This window comes from Hypanus sabinus, chromosome 13 (genome assembly GCF_030144855.1).
Source record: "Hypanus sabinus isolate sHypSab1 chromosome 13, sHypSab1.hap1, whole genome shotgun sequence".
In the NCBI taxonomy this organism is placed as follows: Eukaryota; Metazoa; Chordata; class Chondrichthyes; order Myliobatiformes; family Dasyatidae; genus Hypanus; species Hypanus sabinus.
The window spans coordinates 18,989,934-19,004,920 of record NC_082718.1 but is presented as its reverse complement, the minus strand read 5'-3'; the positions used below and the strand labels follow the sequence as shown (position 1 = coordinate 19,004,920).

The 14,987-nt window shown below is 37.4% G+C and overlaps 1 protein-coding gene across 1 annotated transcript in view; it reads right to left on the bottom strand.

Annotated features, from left to right (window-relative positions):
* Positions 1-702: 702 nt before the first annotated feature.
* The window catches only part of gnai1 (guanine nucleotide binding protein (G protein), alpha inhibiting activity polypeptide 1), a 40,395-nt gene continuing 26,110 nt past the window's right edge, over positions 703-14,987 (bottom strand). Inside the window, exons 2-9 of the mRNA XM_059987249.1 lie at positions 12,839-12,881; positions 12,567-12,708; positions 10,774-10,931; positions 9,639-9,767; positions 7,843-7,972; positions 6,207-6,360; positions 3,820-4,027; positions 703-2,395 (exon numbers count right to left, since the gene is read on the bottom strand). Of these exons, the coding sequence (XP_059843232.1) occupies positions 3,837-4,027; positions 6,207-6,360; positions 7,843-7,972; positions 9,639-9,767; positions 10,774-10,931; positions 12,567-12,708; positions 12,839-12,881 (947 nt within the window). The 3' untranslated portion in view covers positions 703-2,395; positions 3,820-3,836. The remainder of the gene's footprint in view (positions 2,396-3,819; positions 4,028-6,206; positions 6,361-7,842; positions 7,973-9,638; positions 9,768-10,773; positions 10,932-12,566; positions 12,709-12,838; positions 12,882-14,987) is intronic.

Below are 14,987 nucleotides of genomic sequence, written 5' to 3'. Positions count from 1 at the left end.
AGAGGTAGTAATTATTTGGAAAGATTAACAATGATTGAGAGAAATGTAGGTGGTGTTATAAGAATATGAGAACATGGAACTTGATTAACTACTCTCAGGTGGAGAACAGACGACTACATAAGCCAGGTGATCAATTTTTGACAAAGACCCAGATTAAGCAATGATAAGCAAACTGCCACCAGATTGGATTTAAGATTTACAAAATCAAACTGTGCAAAAACAAGACTTGGTCTACACTCCTCATAGCTGTCTATGTGCTCAGGAAAAGATATGATATACTGTATATTCACCTGCACAAACGTGATAGACAAAGACAAGACAAAGGCAACCTGTCATTGAAAATAAGCCACATTTTGCCAGCAGATATGCACATGGAACAAATGTTTCACAAACCAGTTTTGACAGTAGAAGTCCAGAACTCAAATTTTATTTAAGCTCTCTTACTGACATCTATAATGGTACAGACCAAGTTCAAAAAAGCAGTAGTAATGATCACTAATGAGTCAGTAGCTTCTAATCATTTTGCCAAATCATACATTTTTCCAAGAATTACACAAGATAGTTAATTAAATTCCGCCTCTTTCTGTATGAGTGTAATCAATAGATGTGGATCTAGCTGCACATATCAGAAAATGTTCATGAAATAAGATCAGGTTGATAGAAAAGTTGCTCACCAACAAGGCACAAATTATTTGGACTAACTGTAAATAACTCTTTATTGATTATTAGCTATCCAAGTCCTAATTTCCTCTTACAGATGAAGAGGATACACTTCAAAGAAAATCAACAGGATAATGTTTGTTGACCCAACATACATGGATTAATAGTTTGGTAACTTTATAAATTTTGTTACATTAAAAATCAGTGACTTTAGCAAATTTTCTTTTAACACTAACCTGCAGGTCAACAAACTAAAAATAAATTTTACATAAATTCATCTGTACAGTTAGTACATTTAACAACAATTGTAGCCTACATCACTGAAATGCACAAAATAGCTCCAAAAGGTGTTAAATTTTATTTAGGTACCTGCTTTTAGTCTGCATATTCTTTAGGGTGTAGGCAACAGTTATAACAGTATAAAAGCATGTTGATAATGACTGCATTCCCACATTGCAGTATAAGAATGCATGCACTTTATGCTTATTTTGCTTTACATAACCATATCTGACCCAGCTTAAGTTAGAATTAAATGCTAAAATTGGTCAAACATATGCACAGGTGACACTAGTTTAGACAAAAATCATCTAGATACCAGCACTAAAAAAATTGTAAAGTATCTACAAAATTTACTAAATGACAGCTTTTGCCAAGATTACATTTTACATACTTCCATATTATGGTAGTAAAAAGAACAGATTCAAGACAATCTTAAGTTAAGCACTTAAGCAGCAAAATTCATCACCTGCACAAGGATAAAGAAAGAAACTTAAAAAAAAAATGCCAGCAAATAGTGGAGAAACTGGTAGCCTGTACAGCAGAAAGCATTTGAAACAGACTTCCAACTTGACCTCAAATGTGAGAGTTACAGCTTAAAAAAATGTACTTCTGTAAATGTAAACTCAAAAGTACCTTTATCTCTGGTCCTATTGATCAGAATTCTATGTTGTAAAATGCCATCCTTTCTGTAAGTGGAGTGGACATTTTTTTGGTGGAGCACATCTTCTCAAATTTAATAGACACTGCCTGAGTGACTGCAATTTTATTAAGTGATACGTTTGGTCTTTCTACTCTCCCAAATACTCAACGAATCATTCCAAAGGATACATGTACAAACGTTAAGCCTTGAATACAAAAATGCTTATTTTGATCAGTTAAAAGTGTATAAAATATTGGCATTACCTTTAAGGCAATGTAGAACAACAATGGTTAGTACTCTGCCGTCAGCAGCAGTGAACTGATTAAAACCCTTCTTAAATGGAGCAGAACATAGCAATGTGCTCCCAATCATGGTGTGGAAGCAAATAAAGGTGATGACCACAAGAAACTTGTTAGCTTAATACATTCATGCTACATTCTGCCAAGCATAGTACCCTGCACAATTAACAAGGCATGCAGAATTAACCAAAGCTAGAAAGGAAATGTGCTCTTATTGTCTTGAGTAAGCCAAAGTACAAATGTTCCTCCTCTTAGAGACACAATTCTAAGATTTGAAGGTCTTAGGAAAATAAACTTGTAAAACGTCTTACAATAAACAATGCTACAGTTACAGGCACACAAACAAATTGGACAAAGTACTCAAAGTATACTATTCTAATTACTTATAAAATATACAAGACAAACATAAATAAAGCTGTTACAACTGGCAAATTGTACAGTACTGGTCCTCCAATCAGTATGTCTTCCCTTAACTTTAATCCAGAAGCAGACAGGTTGAACTGAAGTTATTTTCCATCTGTAATAAAATAAAACCCTCCATTTAAAACACAAAGCTCTTCACACATTTTTTGGAAACATTTGTGATATAGCATTGCATTTGAATAATTTTAATAATTGCATTTCCAAACTGAAAAAGACTTCTATTTACATCACCAGTACGGCCAAATACACATTTTATTTAGTGACATATTTTGAGAAATTAGAAGTCACCACAATATTGAATACTTACCTAACAAGGAAATCATTAATATTACCTATGCAAAAGTCTGAACTGGTGACTTGTATTCAAAAGGCAAGTTATTCTTATCCATTAAGAGCAGACTCAGATTTATTTACCATATGTACAACCAAACATACAGTGAAATGCATCACTTGCATTAACAACCCACACAACAACCTAAGGATGTATTGGGGTCAGCCCAGAAGCATTGGCACACATTCCAGCATGTTCATGTTAATCAGAACACCACAAACAACAAAAACAAAAATTTTTTGCACACTCCCACCGACTCATGAACACGGACTGACATCGGACTACAGGACAGGCTGCCTATGGAATCCTTGGCCCTGGACTCTGACATCAGCCTCTAAACTCCAGCCCCTGGCCCACACTCAGACACCAGGACTCCAACTTCCAGATATGCCAACCCAGAGGCTTTGGCTCTCAGGTTTCAACCTTCAGACCCAACAACTTCTGTCTTCAACCTTCAGGCTTCGACCTCCATGACTTTGAACTTCAGGCTTTGACTTCTGAACTTGCACAGATACCTAACCCTGGGTCTTGCCAAGCTGGGAGAGAGAGAGTCGTCAGCTCTCATCCTCATGGCCTGACACCCACGAGGACGAGGGCTGAGCAACTCCTCCAAGATTTCTGGCCTTTGTCCACAGAGCACTCCAACCAGACTGACAACTGGCTCTTGCCTGATCCTTCATTTGCTACCCTTGACTCCAAACTTCCCCTCATCCTTGTCCCTAAACCCCAACCTCATTGTCTCCCAAGTCTGAGTGATGACCTAGATAGACATCGCAGCTTGAAGCAACTGGAAGCTTCAAAAGCATTAGACTTCATATTGAGATTACCCATGGTTTTGGCCAAAGTGTATGAATGGCCACCCAAACAATCTAGATTTCAACAATACTGAAATCTGAATTAAGTTTTATACATTAAAGAAATATTCAAAAATTGTCAATAAGAGAAAGAAAGAAAATAAAGAAAAATTAAGCTACAGGAATTATTTGTGGTATAAGACAATGGAGAGGTTTTGGGGATGGGTGGGAATAAAGTAAAATTCCAAAGATTGGTGATTTCCAAAGAAGACGAGGAGATCAACTGTAAAAGCTTTCCATGTATCATTTCACAAGCAGCTTCCCCCACCCCCACACATTCCAGCTGAAAAATTCTACCTTGCCTATCAACAGCAAAAACAAAAGGCAACTTACCAATCCCTTCAACAGCTTTAAAACAGACCACAGTCCTTTAAATTATTCTTTATAATGACATCAGTGACGGCATCAAACACAAACTGCACATTTTTGGTGTCTGTGGCACATGTAAAGTGGGTGTAAATTTCCTTGGTGTCCTTTCGTTTGTTCAGATCTTCAAACTGACATTGTATGTAAGCTGCAGCCTCTTCATATGTGTTTGATCCTGTATAACAGGGTAAACAGAAGCAAAAGTAAAACACCAAGCCTCTTATGAAATATTCACTTCCTTTCACAACAGCCTTTATTATATCTCAACAGCACTATACAGACCATTCTATGGATACAAGGTCCACAAATAAGCCAAATAAGCAGTCTTTTGAGGCATTCTTGTCATGGGACTAAATTGATTGATACAAATACTTAGCAACCAAGCAAAACAAAAAACACACATCATTCCTTTAAGATGGTGCATCTTACGTGAATTACAAGAGCAAGGCACAGCACTAGGGACCAGTGATTACATTCTCATACACTGAACTACGGCCTTTCTGTCTGATCAATATCCCAAAACAACCATGCTATGATAACCAAAATAAACAAAGTAATTGTGCACACAAGAAATAAAAGCAGTGTTGAATGTGGATTTGCCAAGACCCAAAAAAACACCTTACAAAGGAATTCAATTCTTCAGTTCAGTTACCAGTAACTGACAAGTTTTTTTTTTGACATGCTCAAGTCTACAGAGCAACACCATCACTTTGGATTTTGACAGTTTACTATATACTACAATACTGCACATTTAGTGCAGTAACCTCACCCTAACCACCTCCTCTTCAGATGAAATGCCACCTCCCAAACCACACAATCAAGGCTAATTTCGCATTCACCCAACTCCAAGGCCATACCTGGAGTACTACAACCATGTCTGATCCCTTTAAGTAAACAGCACTGAACACACACAAAAAAGACAGAATAGGAGACTGCCAGACCCAACAACCCTATCTCACCATTCAGTAAGACTGCATCTATAATAGTCTATACACTATTACTGCGGCAGTTCCCAGAACCATCAATTGCTCAATCTTTCAAGTATTTATCCATCTCCACCATAAAGCAATTTGACGGGCTGACCACCATCCACAATGTGGTGGTGGGGGGGGGGGGATGGTGGAGGATTGGAGATTGCAGACCCACAGAGATTCACTACCCTCAGAAGAAATAGCTATGAATCTTAGTTTAAAAACATTGGCTTCTAATCCTGTAGCCACGTCCCCTTGTTTGCCACTCTTCCACTCAGAAAAATATCTCCAGCTTGATATTATCAAGCTGAGTTATGATTTTGTGGTCAAATAGAGTCATCCCTCATTCTCAATTCCAAGGAATACACAGCCAACTGTGTCAGAACTGCCTCCTGTGACAGAATGCTCTTCCCTAGAATCAGCCTCTTAGGGCTGCCTCCAAAACTGCGATGTTCTTTTTGACATAGCCTCACAAACAACCACAACAAAATCTTTATATATTCAAACTGATGGGTACAAGAATAGTATCTAACAACCAAGCAGAACAAGAACCACATGTCATTTCTTTAGGGTGGTGCACACTTCAAGTGAATTACACTTAATTATAATAGAGGCCTTCATGCAGTTTACCTCTTAACTAGTTAAGATTTATGTACTGAAATACCTGAATCCCCCTCAACTTCACTCAGTTGTAGTCCTTCCCTATGTAAATAATGACCAGATTTTTGATTCCATTTACCGAAGTGCATGATCTCACACGTCCCCAGATTGAACTCTATTTTCCGGGTATTCTCCCAATCACTCAATCCATATCCTGTTGCACAATAACATTACCTGCGTAAAAACATGCCCTTCACCCGTTTTCACATCCTAGTTTTTGTATCCTTCTTCTAAGGTACTTTACTAGTAATATCCCTCCAGCCTGAAAGGACCTATTTTTTCCAATGACAACCAGTTTTTCTTCTTCCTCCAACACTATGGGCTCTTCATATATGCACCAGTCTCTCATAGCCCTTGCTAAATGCCTTTTGGAAACCTAAATTTATCCACTGGCTCCCTTTGTCAACGTTTCCTCAGGATTTGAGCAAACTTGTCAAAGAAAAATTATCTTTCTTAAATTCACGTTGACCAAGTTAAATCTTCTGGTGAGCTTTCAGTATTTCTGTGACTGGATCCTAAAACTTATGCTGCTTTCTGGACATCACCTTTTAAACTTAACATTAACCTTTTGTTCACTACCTTCTCATGGAATTGCTGGCTGAGAGCTGGTGATAAGCCAGCTAATAAAGGCCAACTAGAGGCATTTTTAACATCTGAAGGGTTAATATGATAGCTGTCAAGTATGTCATGTCTGGTATTTTCATGCAAATATTAAAGTGTTACCTGCATACTCAGGAAAGCAAATTGTAAGAGGGCTCCTCTTTATCTTCTCTTCAAACAGATCTTTCTTGTTCAAGAACAGTATGATAGATGTGTCTGTGAACCATTTGTTGTTACAGATGCTATCAAATAGCTTCATGCTCTCATGCATTCGATTCTGTGCAAGTATAATTACCAGAATTAGTATAATATTTTATGATTTGATTCAATCTGTACAAATAATCTGGCTTCATTCTAGACCAGTTATTTAAAACCTGTTGCCTGCACTACTTAAGAACATATTAAATTCAGCGGGATTTTTTTCAAAGAACAATTTTTTCCTAAATGTTCAAACCAACATTACTCCGATATCTCCAAGTTTACATCTCGGTGGGTTTAACATTACATTCAAATGGTCAAGACTGACAATCTACAACACTGAAGTGACAGCATGGAAGTTACCAGCAATTCTCTATTGAAACTGAAAACAACAGTAAATCTGCAGATGCTGGAAATCCAAGCAACAGACACAAAATGCTGGAGGAACTCAGCAGGCCAGGCAGCATCTATGGAAAAGAGTACAGTCAACGTATCATGCTGAGACCCTTCAGCAGGACTGAAGAAAAAAAGATGAACAGTGTTTGGGGGGGGGGGGGTGTGGAGAAAACAAGGTGATGGATTCACCTATCTTCTTGTGTTTCTCCCTCCCCTCCCCCACTTTAACTCTACTCATCTTTTTCCTCCTCCAGTCCTGCTGAAGGGTCTCAGCCCGAAAGGTCAACTGTACTCTTTTCCATAGACGCCGCCTGGCCTGCTGAGTTCCTTCAGCAATTTGTGTGTGTTGCTTCTATTGAAATTGATCCCATGATATTTTTGTCTTCAAGTGTAACACCAACATGAAAACATTCTTAAAAGACCAATCCATGCAAATCTTTTCACCAAGTTGGAAGGCTATCAACTACTTTTGTGAAATTAACATATTTTGCAGCCATTAACACCTCCATCAGGGATAGCTTTACAAAAGACAGAGTGCTGCGTGTTGAGATGGGTCAGAGACCAGTATGTACACAAAAAAAGAATCAACATAGTTGACTAATGAAAAATGACATTTCAGTGATAGTTCAATTTTTAAATATTCTGCGGACATGTCACTTGTTAAAATTGTTCTAATTACATTTTAAAAAAAAACAACTATGACCTGTGGTACTGAACTGTTCAATGCTAATTTGTTGCAAAATAATTCAATACTTATGATTACTCCCCAATAATATGCATTTGTAGATTCCACTCCTTCTGCTTCCTGCTCTTTGCAAATGATATTTTGACCCTACAGCTAAACGTACATAGCAGTATCCAAATAGATACTGCAGTTTTCCCCACTCACCTTTTCCAGATGCCAATCACCAATAATGAAATTTTTGGTTCAGTAAATAGCCTTATTCCATCCACAATGTTGCACCAACAAACAGCATTGTACCCTGAATCTGAACTAATACAAGAATGCCACTTCAGCATCAGGAACAGATTACTTGCCTTTGGTGACTAAGAACGCAAGACGACTACCTTTAAGTAATTATCAGAAAGTGGGTTGGGGAAAAAAAAAGCAGCAGAATGCATCTATCTAGGACCCACTTTAAAAGAGCATCATTCATCCACTTACCATCTCCTCATCTTCGGCAAGCACAAGATCATAATCGCTGAGAGCCACACAAAATATAATGGCAGTTACTCCTTCAAAGCAGTGGATCCACTTTTTGCGCTCAGACCTCTGGCCTCCCACATCAAACATTCTAAGAGGAAAGACCAGAGAATTTTTTTGCATTTAAAAACATCTGATGTAATCAACTTAAGAAGACCGCACAGAAATCCATCAATTCAGGTCACTAAGGTTGGTGTACTTGAGAAAGGCAAGAGATCCTGCAGATGCTGGAAATTCAAAGCAGCACACAAAATGCTGGAGGAACACAGTAGGTCAGGCAGCAAAGGAGTAAACGGTCAGTGTTTCAGGCAGAGATCTTTCATAGGACTGGAAAGGAAAGGGGGAAATGCTAGAATAAGAAGAGGATAGGGGAAGGAAGACAAGCTAGAAGGTGATAGGACAAATTAAATGGATGCAGGAAGATGAAGTAAGAAGCTTGAGAAGGACATGTTTTTATAAGTACATAATGGACAACTATAGATACAGTAGTTACCCCAGCCATGTGCTTGACATATTGAACTGTAATACAAACAGTCCTCAACTCAACCATTAAAAACATTACAAAAAATTTGGACAGATCATCTGAATTCTGAAAATCACAAACCAAAGCACTGCCTACTCAAACCATCAAATCAATAACAGACAAGGATGCAGCCTGAATGTAGCAGACCCAGGTGTTGCTTAACCACTGCAGCAGCGCAGTGTAGTATAACGGACTTGCAGTACAGCTAGAGATCCGATTCACTGATCTCAAAGTACAAATTACAAATTCTTACAGGTAGCTGAGGAAATAAAATTTATAATGAAAAAAAAATGAAATAAAAATGAAAATAGCCTTGATAAAGTAATTGTGCACCTAGTAGATTGTTACAAAAGCTTATCTGATTCATTTACATCCTTTGGGGAAGGAAAAATGCTTTCCTCCCTGAAATCTAATCTTAGACCCAGCTATGCTGGATGGCTCTTCACTATCTCAAGTTTTCAAAATATGAAGATATGAATAAACATTGTTGCTAGCAAATTGAAAATATTGTGAATAAAAATTGCCACATTAGCCTACACCTTTAAGAATGCATTTATATTTGAAGCATTTTAGGAAATTCTATGAGCTAGCTTGGTTATCCAAACTTTGGTATTTCAATTCAGCCTGACAACATTTAGAACTTCATAGAAAGTGTTATGCTTTTTAATAATGACTATTAACGACTGAATAGCACCCAAAGAATGGAAAATACCCCAATCTCACTGTAATCGTTTCATATGGATACAATCATGAGATGACATATACCGTACTGTTCAAAGCTCTTTCCAAGCCACTTCTCAATTGTATTCTTATCATTTGAACGTATTTGGCAACTTGCTTAAATGATTCAAAATTTTCTGCAGAAAATTCTTGCCAAAACAAAAGTCTAGTTATGCTACAGTAAGATAACTGAATTATGGTCTACAGAATCTACACTTATAGCCAAAGTGATAATGATGCAAAATTAAAACTGAGAAACAATGCCTCTTAAATGAGAACTGCATAATAGTGTTTTTGTACTGCATCTTACACTGAATTCAAAGTTAAACTGACTCAAAAGTAGTCATCACACATGGCTACAACACATACTGCTCAATTTACTGGACAATCCATATTTTGGTGAAATAGCAACCTAAAGCTTTTTTGTGCTCATTTTCAAGTTTCAAAACAAAAGTTTTGATCAGTGATGTGATTAAATTATAACAAAAATAATTGTAAGAATTACAACACTTACTTAAAGTGCAGGTCCTTAAACGTGAAATGAGTCTCCACAATGCCTGTTGTTTTAACTCTGGTCCTCAAAACATCTTGCTGAGTTGGAATGTAACTTGCTTGTGCAACTCTATCTAAATCATTCAGATAACTGAAAGCAAAAAAAAAAGTGATCAACACTACGGTGATTCTCAAATCTTTTTCAAAGTTTCCATGAACTTTTAGTAAAATCCTTAAGTCTAAGTTGATATAATAAACGTTTGAAAGCATTTCCCCCTTTCCTCATCCCAAGAACTAATTCCTTACCACTGTCCATTGTCTGCACTGATTTTGTTCACTTAGTCAATTAAAAGAACATGGTAGCATACACTGGAAAAATCCCTCTGTCAATAACTATTAAGAACTAACAGTTTTATAGCTCTGCAGTAGTATTGGTAGCGTTCTAAGTAACACTGCATTTTATTTAAATACATAATTATTCAGTTAAACAGCAGCTTGTCTATTTTATACCTTTTTAAAAACTGCGGATGCAATAGGGTCTTTTAAGAGACTCTTGGATAGGTACATGCAGCTTAGAAAAAGAGGGCTATGGGTAACCCTAGGTAATTCCTAAAGTTAGTGCATGTTCAGCACAGCACTGTAGGTCAAAGGGCATGTATTGTGCTGTAGGTCTTCTATGTTTCTATCTCAATGAAATTAATTCGGGCAGCCACTTAATTAGGCCAAAATACATTGATTCTGATGCGTCTAGATTACTGCAAGCCTTTGTATTCAAGCAGTTGGTCTCACATCAAACCTGAGTTAGAAGCTACTAAGGAAATCTGCACTAGTTGCTGAATGTCATTTACAAATATGACATTGTTAGATGTGCGACCATTTAACAGCTCTGATTCACTTCCACTGAAAGTCTTTTTTAGATTAGCCCTGAATTGTCCAGCTGACATTTCCCAGATAAAATGCTGCAACTTGCGATATAAAATAAGCTATATAAAAGCTTGCAATGTTTGGAGGTACCACATTACCTACAATACAAGACTTGGAACATCAATTTTTTTAAACTACAAATTCTCATTCATTTCATAGTTTAAAATTGCTTTGAGTTCTGAAGCAGTGGTGTTTCCCTATTTTCTGTGACTGCCATAGTGTATCATACTTACTATGCAGCAGAGTCATTCAGTTGATATTCTCTGGACCTACTAAAACATGCCTGAACACCACTATCCTTCCAGAGTCTTTTGATTACGCCTGCAAGTTCCACCGTCATAAAACCTTCTTCTGCAGCACCAGCCAAGACAAACAACTGGCGAGCATCATCCTAAGAGAAAATGTTGATATCTTGAATGAAAATAGATTTCAAAAACATCCTTAATGAAAAAGAAACAATAGAACCTAATGTTTGCCTAGAGCATGCTAAATTGGTGCATTTTTCTACACTAGACCATGCTTTGTTCAGGTATGAGAATGGCAACTTCTATTAACATTAACGTAAAATTATTTTAATGACACACCATAACTCAAAGTAAACAAATCTTCAAAAGAATGTTATTCTAGCCAGAAGAACTATGACTTGTATTAAAACACAATATTTTAAAACAGCTTACATTTAAAGACAGTACCAGTGCAAATAAATAAGAAACCGTATTATGAACTAAATATTTTAAATAGCATTTTTATTATGATGTGTTTCTGACTGCAGCAACCTTTTCAAGTGATTCGTGTTTCCATTGGCACGGCAAAATAAATGTGTTGATTTCAGCAAAGCTGGTGACTAGGAGCCATATTTTGAGTAGGATCTGCTCACCATCTATCAACGTGAGCAAATGGAGAAGCTTACCTGAACTGGCATCAGCAACTTGAAACTGGGTGTTAAAAGCCTACAAGTTACAGGAGTATTTTTACATATAAAGGACAAGCAAATTTCATAATGTATCAAATTCTGATTCCAAAGGAGTAGGATTGGAAGACACTTTAACTGGCTGTATCACACTCTGGTATGGAGGGGCCATTACATAGGATCAGGAAAAACTACAGAATGTTGTAAACTCATCATGGGCATTAGCCTCCCCAGCATCGATGACACCTTCAAAATGTGATGTCTCTAAAAGATCCCAATCACCCAGGACATGCCCTCTTCTCATTGCTACCATCAAGGCGGTGGTACAGGAGCCTCAAGTCACACACTCAACATTTCAGGAACCACCTTATTTTTTATTTACCTAGAGACAGTAAAGAATAGACCCTTCTAATCCTTCAAGCTGCACGCCCAGCAACCCCTGACAACCACGATTTAACCTCAACTACAGGACAATATGCAATGGCTACGTGAGTAAACCCACGCATTCCATGGGGAGGAGGAGCTGAGACTCCTTACAGCAGATGTCGGGATTGCATTACACTAACCGCTATACTTCTTCCCCTCTGCCAAATGATTTCTGAATGGGCAACGAACCTTTGTACATTACATTACTTTTTTTTGCTCTCTTTTTGCACTATTTAATAAAAATGTTTATATACTTTGTATTGTAATTTAGTTTTTTAAAAATTATGTATTTTTATGTGCAGCTGCCACAAAATAAAGTTAACGACGCATGCCAGTGATATTAAACCTGATCCTGATTTTGATTCTGAAATGGAAATTGAAAAACACTATTAGTCTCCCTTTCATTAAATTGATAATCCGCAATGATGCATGGAATGTGAAGACCAAGTCAAAGAAAGGTTGCAAATAATCCATGCACATACTTGATTAGACGCATTTTGAATTGACACTGGTATGAAATAAATGGATCTTCTTCATCCTTCCTACCATATTGATGGTTTCATTGAACTATCAAGTTCAAATTTCTCAAGCTTGGCCCATGTTTAATCTTTCATTTGCATTGGAAAAGCATTCTCAAGATTAGACCTTGGGTGACCATGAAATTAGTTAGAATTTTGCCATTATACTTACTGCTCTCGCAGAATCGCCGAAGTCTATCTTCAATCTTCCCATTGCTCGAATGATGGCAATAATGGACTGAATTGTATTGCTGTACACAACAGCTTTATATTGCTTACATTCTTCTTCTGAATAACCAGCCTCATGTATAATCCTGCAGACAAAAAAGTGTAATAACATAATTTCTTAATACAAAAATTGGTTATTTTCTGATATGCACCCCAGCATAACCCACCATCCCCTCCCCACAGACATCTAGTGCCCAGCAAAAACACAGCACTTACTTCATTTGTTTAACAATGGTGCTCTTGCCAGATTCCCCAGCACCTGTGAACACATGGAAACAAAAATCAAATGTAGTTTATGTAAAACAATATTTCTGTCACACTCCTCTTCCAGTCCTCCCCTACCCCACCCACTACAACCCTGATCCAGTGTCTAACCAAGCTGTCTGACCCAAACACCATAAGGTTAGAATGAGGAGGGAGAGTACCCAAAATAAAATCAATTTTCATTACAAAATAAATTTACTGTTTCACCAGAAAAATACTGATTTTCCTAGAGCACACAAGGACATGTCAAATCCCACATTTAGAAAGTTACTTCACCAATGAAATCTAGACACAGGCAGGAGTATATTTTATTTGCCCTGGTAATGATATGCTATATAGCAGTTCCAGGTGTATTCCTTTCAGTTAGAAAATTACAGTATCTCATCTAAATCAATCAGATAGGTGACCTCTGCACTATGGGAATATAGGGGGTGTGGTGGGAGGGATGCATTCCCATAATTCTAAGTTTCAGAAATTTCTGTAATGTCAAGGCCCATCATCCGTAAAAACATCAAGAAAAATGAGTTGAAAACAAAACATCTTTTTTCCCCAACTTAAATTTCATAAGAACAAGTTTCTGTTCCATATCCAAGATTTTTGGTAAAGATTTGTGAATTCTACAAGGACCAATTTCCATTACCCAAATTGCCGCAGCAGAGGGATCACCTATATTGAGCTTAAAAAGTTCAAAGTGGCACTCCAATGCAATACTGAAGGGATGCTGCATTGATTTCCATTCAACTGAATTGAGGAAAATACTGTACAGCATTCCAACTAGAAGTATTTTACTGTGCCAGGTCTTTTGGTGCCCTGGTTTGTTTTCACTTCGGAACATTGAGAAGCAAATGTGGCAATAATCTTATTTCTATTTCACAGTCATATGAATTGAACATTCTGCTTCCTGCAGTACAAGTCTCAGTAATTACAAGATTTAAAATCTTATGTTTTAAATTTCGTTAAGATAATTCACCAGAGAAAATTCTATCTATTTGAATACAACTTGTATCTGTCCAACGTTCCTACTAATTTTCTTTTAAGACAGCTGTGCGGGCCAACTATTGCTCTGTGCAGGAACTTATTATTTTTTTTCACAAGGCTTGAAAACTGTGTAGTACTTTAAATCCCAAATAAGAAAAAATCTGCAGATGCTGGAAATTCAAGCACAAAATGCTGCAGGAACTCAGCAGGCCAGGCACCATCTATGGAAGAGTCAACAGTCGATGTTTCAGGCTAAGACCCTTCATTGGAGCCAGAGAAAAAAAGATACCAAATCAAAGAAAGAAGGTTGGAGGAGGGGAAGAGAAAGTGCAAGGTGGTCGGTGCTAGATGAAACCAGGAGAGGGGGAGGGATGCGGTAAAGAGCTGAGAAGTCAATCGGTGAAAGAGATAAAGTGCTGGAGAAGGGGGAATCTAATAGTGGAGGACAGAAAGCTATGGGAGAAAGGGAAGGGTGAGGAAGCATTTATCATTTAGGAAATTTATGGATTATATTCACCAATGTAACTTCAAAATTATATTAACATTATATGCAAGAGACTTCCAGCTGCACAAAGGGTATGTGTGCAGGAGCATGTCAGTTACTGTGCAGCTGCACACCTGCACAGCTTTGAGGGAACAGTCCCTCATCTTGAAAAGGAGAGAGAACAATATCAGATTAATTATTGTCTCCAACCAATTATTTTTTGTAAATTACACCTACATCCTCAATGGAAAGCAATGAGAACAAAACTAACAAGATGCAAACTTCTTTTACTGCACTCATTCCCAATTCATAAGATTTTTAAAAAGTATTTTCCATACCCAGGAAGCATTAAGTTCAATCTTTCATTGTGCTACCAGCCTCGATAATGCAACACACACAAATTGCTGGAGGATCTCAGCAGGCCAGGCAGCATCTATGGAAAAAAAAAGTACAGCCGATGTTTCGACCCTGCTGAGTTCCTCCAGCATTTTGTGTGTGTTGCTCGGATTTCCAGCATCTGCAGATTTTCTCTTGCTTAAGCCTCGGTAATGCAATTATTTAATATAATCTGAATATTTTCCTTTTCCCAACTCCATTTTATAGTAAACTAACAAAACTACTGCTAATCATGCCTAGCCA